The sequence below is a fragment of the Cucurbita moschata genome, unplaced genomic scaffold (genome assembly GCF_002738365.1).
Source record: "Cucurbita moschata cultivar Rifu unplaced genomic scaffold, Cmos_1.0 Cmo_Scf00034, whole genome shotgun sequence".
NCBI classification, from domain to species: domain Eukaryota; kingdom Viridiplantae; phylum Streptophyta; class Magnoliopsida; order Cucurbitales; family Cucurbitaceae; genus Cucurbita; species Cucurbita moschata.
In genome coordinates, this window is record NW_019268550.1 from 771,380 (window position 1) to 782,279 (window position 10,900).

Here is a 10,900-nt window from a genome sequence, read left to right on the forward strand (position 1 = left end):
GTCCCTAAGAGTGAAGATTTTCCCTACAAACCAACGTAAGTACTTCTAGTATGTTTTATCCTTACTCACATGCATCCTAAGAAAGTTTTCAATAGGTCCCCGGATATCAAATTGCTTTAAATAAAACATGTTTAACCATAACTTCCTATGATTGAACCACGGATAGAAAGGTGCATCTTGTTGGTATGGATACTGACTTTCAATTTTTTTAAGCTCTTCTTAATCATGTTTTTCTCCTAATCGCTCTCATTTGCTTTCATTTTGAATGTAGTATCGGATTATTCACGTACTTCCAGATCAGGCTTGGGCCAGATATTGACCCACGCTATGGACTAAAATTTGGAAATACATAATGGGTAGCTAAAGTATTTTTCAACTTTGGAGCTGTTGCAAATATGATAAAGTATTCATAATTAATCAAGTATAGCAGTAATAATACTGGTTTTTTTAACACACAAGATCAGGTATAACCTGATAACAATGTCTGAAGAACATTAGAAAAGATAGTTGAAATTAAGATTTTCATAGCTGGTTCTCATTTCTTTTTGCTTTTGAATATTGTAGCTTATTATCTGAATATTGTAGCTTATTAAATAAAACAATAAAATTTAGATTATTAAATAAAACATATATCATGCGACCTTACATGACAAAGGCGCAAACAAATAAATGAAAAGAAGAGAAAGGATTAAGCACCAAATGACACAAAAGTGCAAACTCGATACAGTTTTTGTTGCAGTTCATGTACATCAATCCTCGTTGGATCATCTACCTGAAAAACAAAAGCAATCAACATAACAAAATCAACCTCTAAACATTAGAAAGAAAGAAAAAAGTGAGGCCAATCATGCAAACCTTTGTGTGGATGGTGTGCAGCATCATTTCCTTCACTTTGGTGGAAGCACAACTCGTAATTTCAATACTTTCTTCAAGCAAAACCCTCATCACTTCTGAAAGCTCCAAATTTTGCTCTCTAAAGATGCTTATCACAATCTCCAACCCACCTGAATATGGCTTAATTACAACGCAACTTGAGGGACAAAGATCCGAACTTTCATCCAAATGCAGCCCCTTTATTGCATCTCTTTTTACATGAAGCTCGCTGATCTTTCCTCTGAAGTGTTCAATATAATTCACAGCCTCATCCACAATATCAGCTCTTGTACGCCTACCCTAAAATCCCCTCAACATTAGCCTCAAAGTAATTACATATTATTGGAAACGGCCCACAATCAAAACATGGTCCAAACAAATGAAAGAGCAAAAAACACAACTAGTAAAACCCAGATCCACCGCGGGCAGATATTGTCCTTTTTGGGTTTTCCCTTTCGAGCTTCCCCTCAAAGCTTTAAAACGTGTTTGCTAGGGTAAGGTTTCTAAGATGGTGGTTTGTTCTCTTCCCCAACCAATGTGGGACATCATAATCCACCCCTCTCAGGGCCCAGCGTCCTCGCTGGCACTCTTTTCTTCCTCCCATCGATGTGAGACCGCTCCCAAATCTACCCCCTTTGGGTCTAGTGTCATTACTGGCACACCGCCTTGTGTCTACCCCCGTCAGGGAACAGCGAGAAGGCTGGCACATCGTCCGATGTCTGGCTCTGATACCATTTGTAACGACCCAAATCCACCGTTAGCAGATATTGTCCTCTTTGGACTTTCCCTTTCGGGCTTCCCCTCAAGGCTTTAAAACGCGTCTATAGGAGAAGGTTTCTACACCCTTATAAATGATGGTGGTTTGTTCTCCTCTCCAACCAACGTTGGACATCACATAATCTGAGTGGAGAGAGCTTTTGAACCGAGGAACCTTAAGCTCGTGGTTATTAATTCTCTTTCTGGCCGTGAAAATAACATATGTCTAAACCTTCTATGCAAGTTAACCACTTCTAACAATTCTGACTCAAAACTGAACAATTATCCTATAATTCTATTAAGTTACTAAGTCAACTAAGTCAAGCTTATTCGAACAAAAAGACAAGGTAATTTTAAAAGAAAAGAAAGGAAGAAGCAAAAGATGGAATTTTTTAACTGTGTTTACCTCTACAAGTTGAAGAGGAAGCAAAGATCGAAGGTTGGTAAGAAGGGAGAGCATTTGTTTCCTTCGTTCTCGTTCGAGATCTCTGTGCACAATCTTCCTCACTTCATTATGAGTGGATTCAATTTTGTTGGGATTAAGTTCACTGCTTCCCTCACAGCCTGAAAGTTGATGGGGTTGATGATGGTGTGAGGGATGATTGAAAGGAAACATTTTTGGAGGATGGGGCGTTGAAAGGATAGCATAATAGATATTAATAAACTATGGTCTTTATTGATTTGGATTCTCTGTGAATCTGTAGCAGCATTCAAGCGGTTGTGTAAAACGTGGACTCAAAACAAGCCTCAAAGCTCCTCTTTTTGACGCATCGGGTTTCACATAGGGTAGATCCCCACCTGCCGCCATGGTGTTCAAAATTTGATTCTTAGCATTAAGGAATGAAATTGATATCAAATTTGTTAACACATTACTTGAAAATTAACCTAAATAAATTATGAACTAATGCAATGTAAGCAGTGGGAAAGCAAAGATCTGGAAAACACAAAATTCTATTTTGTTCATGGATTGACAAGTTGGACTTCTGCTCTTTCCACAACAATTGTGGAAATTTGAAATATTTTTCTCAAGAATTACTTTTGAGATCTTAGTAAAATATGTTCTAACAATAAGTTGAGGTGGATTACATGCACGTGTTAAACGTGTTAGAAATGAGTTTGAATTTATCACCATCCACCAACTTAATTGTTATCATTTGGTTGGGTGATTCGTCATTTTTCTTAACTATATTGTGGACTTGAGCTGTTACAAATGACATTAAAACTAGACACGGGACAGAGTGCTAACGAGGATGCTGGACCTCAAGGGAGTAAAGTGTGAGATCCCACGTCGATTGGAAGGAGAATGAAACATTTCTGTAAACGTGTGAAAATCTTATAAGGAAATTCCTTGTAACGATGATACATGTCATTCATATTCATTACATACATAACAATACATGCATTTACCCACAAAGAAATTACAACATAACTAATTTGATGTATGTGGTACTTAATTGCGAGGTAAATACATGTATTGTTAATATGAATGACATGTATTATGATGAATGAATGACCCATCATTAAAGATTTTATTCTTACATAAAATAAAAATTCACGATTAAGGAATATAATAAAAGTGTAGCCCCATAATTAAAAATGATCAAAAGAAGAACTGTGTTGGTTGAATTTAAGCGTGTTGAAAAAAGAAGTGTAAGAATACAAAGTCAAAGTTCATTCATTGGAAGACTTGCTTGTAAGAATGTCAGAGTAATTAAAATTCTGTGCTGATGAGTTTACTTCTATACCAAATAATCTGGACCATCCAAAATGCTATCCAGTCATACAACAACCCCAAGAACAGGGAAGAAAAGACGAGGTACAGTGAAATCTGTGTCTGTTTCATCCTCTACGCACCAGGTGGTCATTACCAGATCCAATACCCATAATTATGCTCAATCTTTGACCATTTCTTCATCCAAATGCTTCTTAGACTTGGGAAACTAGAGGGTTTAATCTGTAATGATAGTGAATGATTGAAGACCTAACCAACGGAAAAAAGTTGGATACTTTGCATTAAAAGTATCAGATAGTGAATGATTGCATAACTAACCGCACCACTAGCAGGAATTGTCCGCTTAGACTAGTTATGTATCGTTATTATCCTCACAGTTTTAATAATAGGAAGAGATTTTCACACCTTTATAAGAAATGTTTCGTTCCCCTAATAATTGAGGTAGAATCTCACAATATGATTCTTGTTCGGTGCCTCTGAGAGAAAAAACAGAGCAAAAGGTCTGCAATTCTAGCTGCTTTTGTGTACTATTATTTCCGTTCAACAAAAGCGAAAGGCATGCCTAGTTGTAAAAGTCAATGAGAAAACATCCCTTCCCTGAAGCAATTAGAATCTGTCATGCACTTTATTAAAACTCTGAGTTAGAAGATCAGGAAAACAGAGGAACCATATCTTCTATTTCTATCCACCTTGACTTGTTTATATACAAATATCTTATGAGTTCTCATCACTGCCAAGACGCCAAGACTGAAGGAAACAAGATATCACGAAGAACTCATAAATCAAACATACAATCTTTCTTTTTGTATTTGATTAGATTCCCACACCAATCACCTACAAAGATGATGAATAAATTATCTAAAACAGAGTATCAGCATATACAAGAAAAGGCTTTGTTTCATCGAGTCTTCCTATGCAACTTAACAGGGAAGCGAGATGGAGGCGACGGGGACAGTTCGGCTGGTAGTTGGGGTGCCTCCAACCCACCGGTTAGCATCCCCACGACCTCTTTCATAGAGGGTCTGCGAGCAGGAAATTTCTGCACACAAATCAGAGCAACCTTGATGCAAAGAAGAGCTTGATCTCGATCTAAACACTGAATTGACTGATCAACCAAATCGATCAGCTTTCCAGCTCTGGCGAGATGACGAGCCCACGATAAGAGATTGGCCCGCTGGAATTCTGATAACGGTGAATTTGTCACCTGCAAGGGTCTTCTTCCAGCTATAAGAACTAACAATAAAACTCCGTAGCTATAAACATCGGATCTCTCAGAAAGATCTGCACCGCCGCCGTATTCAGGGGCAATGTAGCACATGGTTCCTCTCATACTTGGAGTACTACTAATGCCACCACTCTTGGGAATATCATCATGGCTGTTCCCACGAGCTCTCCAAAGCTCGCCGCTAAGCCCATCTAACCACCAATCGATGCTACCTCGGCTGCCATGGTTTTTGCTTCGATTCCTCTTCTTTTTCTCTCTGTACATTTCATCATCCAATGGCCAGAAGTCGCCCTCTTTTTGGGGCTTCTTTTTCTTCCTCTTCTTTGCTAGCTCTTCACAATACTCCTCCTTCCACCACTCCCTCGCTGGCCTTCTCTTCTCCTTTCTCAGATTCTTGGTACTCTTTTCATCATCCATAGACATCCACCAATCTAATCGCTTCTTGTTCTTCTTCTTCTCTGACTTCTTTACCGACGAGGCTGCAATCCATTCGCTTTTCGGCCTCTCCGCCTTGATCTCTGATCCAATCCACTCCATAACATATTCCTTCACATTCCCAGTGCTACCATCTCCACTTTTCTTCCCCACACTGTTAGCTCTGTCAAAACCCCCTTCTGAGGGGTATACCATCGCTGCAGCCCCCAAAGCAGTCTCTGGCGAAGTCGTGGCGACATCCACGGTCTCTGGTGAAGTCTCTGAAACGGGAATTCTTAAAAAGCTCTCAGGTGACTGATCAACACCCACGACGTTGAATTCCTCAAATCCAGTGGCTACGCTCTCAGCTTCCTCTGCCACGGATCCACAATCTTCAACTACACAACCACGGTTGCTGTCATGTTCTTCTTTTCTTTCCTTCTTCTCCTCCTCCACTGCATTTACCTTCACCTCAACTTCAAATTGACTATTCTCTAGCTTCAACCTAGCAAGCCCAAAATCCCCAATTTTTGCCGAGAAGCAATGATCTAACAGCACATTACTAGGCTTGATATCACCATGAATAACAGGCGGATCTAACCCATGAAGATGCTCTAATCCCTTTGCAATATCAACCGCAACTGAAAACCGTTTCTTCCACTCCATAAGCTCAGGGCACTTCCTATGCAACAAAGCGTCTTGCAAATTACCATTATGCAAAAGCTCATAAACTAACAACATCCTGCGCCGCTTCTGGTCCGAGCAAAACCCAAGAACACTAGCGACGTAAGACGAATCAATCTTGGTAGCAAAAAACAACTCGTTCTGAAATTCCCTTTCTCCTTGTAACGATCCAGAATCCATAAGTTTGACCGCAATTTCCTTATGGGTTTGCGGCAGAGTACCATAGTAAACAGACCCAAAGCCACCTTGGCCAAGGCGGCGAGAAGGGGAGAAAGATTCAGTGGCACGGCGGAGAAGGGAGTAAGAAAAGCGATGCGGGGGTTTGGAATCAGCAGGCGCAGTACGTTTACGAGTCACTTTACGAAACAGAATAATGAGAAAAAGGAAGAAAGAGAAGGCGGCGGTGGAAGCGGCAACGATTGGGGGAAGAAGATGAGTGGACAGAGCATGGTGGTGGGTATGTACAGAGGAAGGAGAAGGAGACGGCGAAATAGACCGAGATGGCATCCTGCGAAGAAATCCGACAGAAATCTCGATGGGTTCTTTCTGTTTCAGTAAGATTAACAGGAGAAAGTTATCTCCATGACGGAAATAAATCCAGAATTTTCAACGACGACGACGAAGAGGAAGAAGAAGAAGAACAACAAGGAGCGTTGGAGTTCTTTTCCTTTTTTTCTTTTTCTTTTTCTTTTAATTTAGATATTATTATTTATGGGAAGTTGTTAGATTTTCCCTTTTGCATAATTACAAGAAAACGTGAAAAGACCTTTAAAAAGTCTACATTGCATCGTTGTTTGATACCGATTATCACTTTTTTTTCTTCTTTTTTTTTCTGTATAATATTATTATGTTTTAGAAAATAATGCGAAGTATTCAAATCTATAAGCTTATATATTAATTAAAACCATAAATTATTGAAGTGATAAATACTTTAAGAAACAGTCATAGAAATAAGTTGAATATTAAAAAGTGAATTTGGTAATTTTCTTTTGTCTGGTTTTGTTCAATTCAAAGGGTGTGGGCCCATTCTTAAATCCATCAATTTCCTTTGCTACCCTTCATTTCTTCATCCTCATCCCAAAACTAATGGCCTTTTCTCCACAGTTTTGAATGCAAAATTACGTAAATGCCCTCCAACTCCCAGCTTATTAAATTTCAGAGATCATTATGGTAGTAAAAATAATACCAAAAATCAACCAAGTAAAAGAAAATTAGGAAAAAAGACTCCTAACCACCCCTTTGAAAGTGATATTACTCTACTTGCCATCTTTGTATGATCGGATCGTCAAGGAAGAGCATCTCAAAATATGGGATAAACGAACAAACGCTTTGACTTTGTCTCTTAAGATCCACCACGATTCGAGTTTGAACGTCAACCTACGAGACTCACCTTTTGTCTCAATAGATGTAAGAATTCAATAATCTGTACTACGTGGGAGAACATAAAAGGACGGGTAGGTTGGTAATTTAGCAAAACAAACCGACCCATGACTTATTTATGTCTTAAATTCAATCTAGACGGTGATCGGATTGAGACTGAGATAAAGCTCAATAATATTGAGGGAGGGGAGGGGTTCCCATCAATCTCACGTGCGCGTCTCTCTCCTCTAGAGTGTGAAAGGAAGCATGAATTGATCGTCTCAGACAGATTAGAGGCTTTCAGATCAAAAGACCACTCATTGGTTAAAAACAAAGCTGTAGGACCATACCCTACGCTCTCTCTCTCTCTCGCCCCTGGATCAACCCTTCAATAATTCTCCTCATGAAAATTTTAGCACACTTTTCTCTTTGTTGAATAACAACTAATTAGGCATCCAAGTCGAGTAATCCAACACAGATCTTCAGCTGGAACAGCCTACATTTCCTGCATATAGCAAGAACCAAGAATTTGTGTTTTGAAATGGTTGGAATCACCTAACCCTTCCTGTAAATCACCGACAAAGTCTCACAGTTTTAGAAGTAGCTGACGCTGCTCCTGCTACTTAGAAAACAACATTCTTTACAATATGCAGATGCCAATCATGTGGCCACAAAAATTTCGGAGCTCAATTCTTCCAATCATCAGTTCTTTTGTGCTTCATGATCGCATGAAAGTAGCAAAACATCGACCAACAAGACTCTAGAACACACCTTTCAACTAATGAATTCAATCGCACATCTACAAATTAGAGAAAGAAGTTCCAACCTAAGAGGAGCTGTTTTAATGGATCAAATTCTCCAAATTTCGTTTCCAATTTAGAGCAGGGCTGTACAACGTCCATACATACACATGTTTAACCTTTACCACTTCAATTTTTCTGCTCAGCTTCTCTTTAGATCAATAACTATAACACTGATGTTGTCCATGCTTCTCCGCCCCAAAGCTAGACGAGTCAGCAGTGCTGCAGCTAGTGAACTTCGAGAAGGGTATGAAGTTCCAGCCCCTTCTTCAATTTGAGGCTCGGCGTTGAGGTCTATCGTAGTAGTAGTAGCAGCAGCAGCGGCCGTTCTTTCTTGGAGACATTCTCGAGTTACCTCACAAGCCAACTCACTTGAAAGAACATCCCACAAACCATCACTTGCAAGTATTAAACATTCGTCATCTGATTCTCTTCTGGTGAAAGTAATTTCAGGCTCTGATATTACAACTGACTTGAGATATTTGTCACCTGTTCAAAGCGGTGAAGTTCCATATAAGGGACTAGAATTATCACTAGTGTTGCAAAAATGGTCATTTATAGAATGAACTTGACATAGATAAACGGAAATCTGATAAAACTTGAAGTTCATCCTGACAGTTTTTGAACTTAAGGAAAGAAAAAAGAGAATTATGTGAATTCAATCTCTAACACGATCAATTGATCAGATAACTGAACACATAAACGTCGAAAATACCTCCTACATTCAACCCACGGAACATAAATACAAAGTCACCCTCAATAGCTGCACTTGCATACCTGCATTAACTCATAGGATTACTAACCACTTCTGTAAATCTTTTTCTTAGATCAAGAGGTAACATGAGTAATCCAATACAGATGAAATATAAAACTCCACAGCTCTTACATGTTTCTTCGAAGAGGATGATATAATAGACTAAACCAAAGCAACTACAGAAGAGTAATCAGGCAAGAAATGAATGATAATATCACTTTAGAGTTTCCATAGCATAGTCAACGCAGATGTGAGTTACAGCCTTCTTAATAAGTTGCCAAAGTTCCCAAAGGTTTCTCAACTCTATTGCACTACTTGGATTCCTGCCAACGCGTATTCCGAATAGCTTTACCTTGTCAACCAGTCTCAATATGCCAACTAAAAACTCTCCAGACAGGTTAGCTCTGTAAACTACCTTGAGCTTACAAATTAGTAGTTCTAACATGGTTCAGGACCTCAGGTCGATGATGGTATTTCTCGGCCTGGTATCAAACCTATAAAACCCTCATTGATATTTGTACTAAATTGGCCAAATTTGGGTAAGTCTCAGCAAAAGATGTCAATTTCTCAACCTGGCCTTGCACGTATCATGAGTGAGATAGTAAAAGATATTAAAAAGAGCACTCATTAATTTCAAAATATACAGGCCAGATTAAAACACTAGTTGAACACCTAATAATTCAAATGTAAGAAAGATGTTTAGAACTCTCATGACTAGATCCCCCTTCCGCCGTTCAATTGCAAAAGCTTCAATATTTGACCAATTATCACAATGGACTAAACTACTCAAATTCCAACAGAGAGCTCGCAACTCTTGTTTATTTCCAAATATCACGTGGCAACATCTTGTCTCTAGTCCTTGACGAATATCCACGAGTCGATATTACAGTCATCATAAATCCGAAGCGAGCAACCCTCGGCAAACATCCCACCTCATACCTTGAGCTTCAGGAATAAAAACTCCTCTTGGTTGAAATTACAAAATGGTCATTCTTCATATGGTGAAAAAGCTACACGCTACAATGATGGTTTGTCCATCTCACAATACGACTCACTTTGCAAAGAGCTTTATTTTGTCAATTTCTCAAATTTTGTCCCCAATCCTTCGATGTATATACATTGCTAACCTCTTCCACCAATAGCTTAAACCTTTTGCTTCATCACTACCAGTTTTCTTAATCCTGGACTGTCAAGATTAACGCATCTGACACGTTAGACAAGTTCTGATATCAGCTTAGTATCATCAATATATGCTGTGAAGCCCGCAACTAAAATTGAATCTCATCATAAGCTAGTGCCATATCAGTCTATCATTTCCTTCTTATATATAAGACAAAACACAAATCCGGATAAGTTTCAATATAAGTATACAGATAGAGAAATGAGATCAAAAACACTAATGTCCCACTGCTTGAATAAGCTATGCATTTGGAAACTTGGCGCCTTTTGAATCCATGTTGCTGCTTTCAATCAAAACTACTGTCCTAATTCCCAACATATCTTAGAAAAAAACAACAAACTAATTCACGATATTGGAAACCTACTTAGTTCCAAGTTCTCAAGATGGCAAGTATATATAACCATAAATGTTATGTCAACGACGTAAGCCACAGTTGTACTAGTTCCAATATTTGTTTTTATTATTTTTTAAAAACAGAAAAATCTATTGAAGAGTACACAAAAGAAAAGTGAAATAATAGAAGCCAAGCCAAAACATTAAAAAAGGAGAGCAGAACACCAATCCAAAAGGTAATGGAACCTTAACTATTTAATATTTGCATCATGTTTATTGACCAACTCCGGAATAGGCAGACTGGCCAGCCAGCCAACATTAAATGCCATCAGCATTGTTGCATGATTCTTCCATCTAGCCATAGCCTATAAACACATCACTTACATATCCTTCCTTCGGGAAAAAGAAGTATTATCACGCACAAAGAAACATACGTATGTACAAGGTAATAAAGTATAAATGTAGATAACAAAAGGCTTTATATAACAGAAAAGGAAATATAAAGCAGAGTACAGTTAGATAACACCATTGATATCAAAATAAAATAATATAAAAACCAAGTAGAGTGAGCAGTGAGCAGTGAGCACCCAGCAGGAACACACTCGCCAACATGACATGATTCTGCAGGATTCAGCCACGGTACATTTAACAAAAATTTGCACTTTTATCCCTAAGGTTCGACTTCAGTTACATTTGGGTCCCATCCATGGCCTCCGTTCGACGCTGTTCCTTTTCCTCTGCTTCTTTTCTCTCTTGATTCATGAAACGGAAGGGGTGGGGGGGGGGGGGG

The 10,900-nt window shown here is 38.8% G+C and overlaps 3 protein-coding genes across 3 annotated transcripts in view; all 3 read right to left on the reverse strand.

Annotated features, from left to right (window-relative positions):
• Positions 1-664: 664 nt before the first annotated feature.
• On the reverse strand, positions 665-2,254 carry LOC111430817 (transcription factor bHLH118-like). The gene is made up of 3 exons (XM_023067232.1): positions 2,036-2,254; positions 856-1,173; positions 665-772 (listed from the first exon to the last, which is right to left on the reverse strand). The coding sequence occupies exons 1-3, from the start codon at positions 2,243-2,245 to the stop codon at positions 689-691; spliced, it is 612 nt and encodes a 203-aa protein (XP_022923000.1). The 5' UTR covers positions 2,246-2,254; the 3' UTR covers positions 665-688.
• Positions 2,255-4,015: 1,761 nt separating this feature from the next.
• Positions 4,016-6,380, reverse strand: LOC111430827 (receptor-like serine/threonine-protein kinase At4g25390). Its single transcript, XM_023067253.1, has one exon. The coding sequence runs from the start codon at positions 6,189-6,191 to the stop codon at positions 4,260-4,262; it is 1,932 nt and encodes a 643-aa protein (XP_022923021.1). The 5' UTR covers positions 6,192-6,380; the 3' UTR covers positions 4,016-4,259.
• A 1,264-nt stretch (positions 6,381-7,644) lies between these two features.
• The window catches only part of LOC111430727 (probable protein phosphatase 2C 75), a 5,788-nt gene continuing 2,532 nt past the window's right edge, over positions 7,645-10,900 (reverse strand). The window contains 1 exon segment of the mRNA XM_023067117.1: positions 7,645-8,332. Coding sequence (XP_022922885.1) covers positions 7,986-8,332 — 347 coding nt within the window. The 3' untranslated portion in view covers positions 7,645-7,985.

Excerpts from the sequence above, each read along its gene's own strand:
- LOC111430817 (XM_023067232.1), bottom strand. The coding sequence starts at position 2,245 with ATGTTTCCTTTCAATCATCCCTCACACCATCATCAACCCCATCAACTT. Across the intron at positions 1,174-2,035 it reads TTCCTCTTCAACTTGTAGAG|GGTAGGCGTACAAGAGCTGA; the intron begins GTAAACACAGTT and ends AGGGGATTTTAG. Across the intron at positions 773-855 it reads TGCACACCATCCACACAAAG|GTAGATGATCCAACGAGGAT; the intron begins GTTTGCATGATT and ends TTTGTTTTTCAG.
- LOC111430827 (XM_023067253.1), bottom strand. The coding sequence starts at position 6,191 with ATGCCATCTCGGTCTATTTCGCCGTCTCCTTCTCCTTCCTCTGTACAT.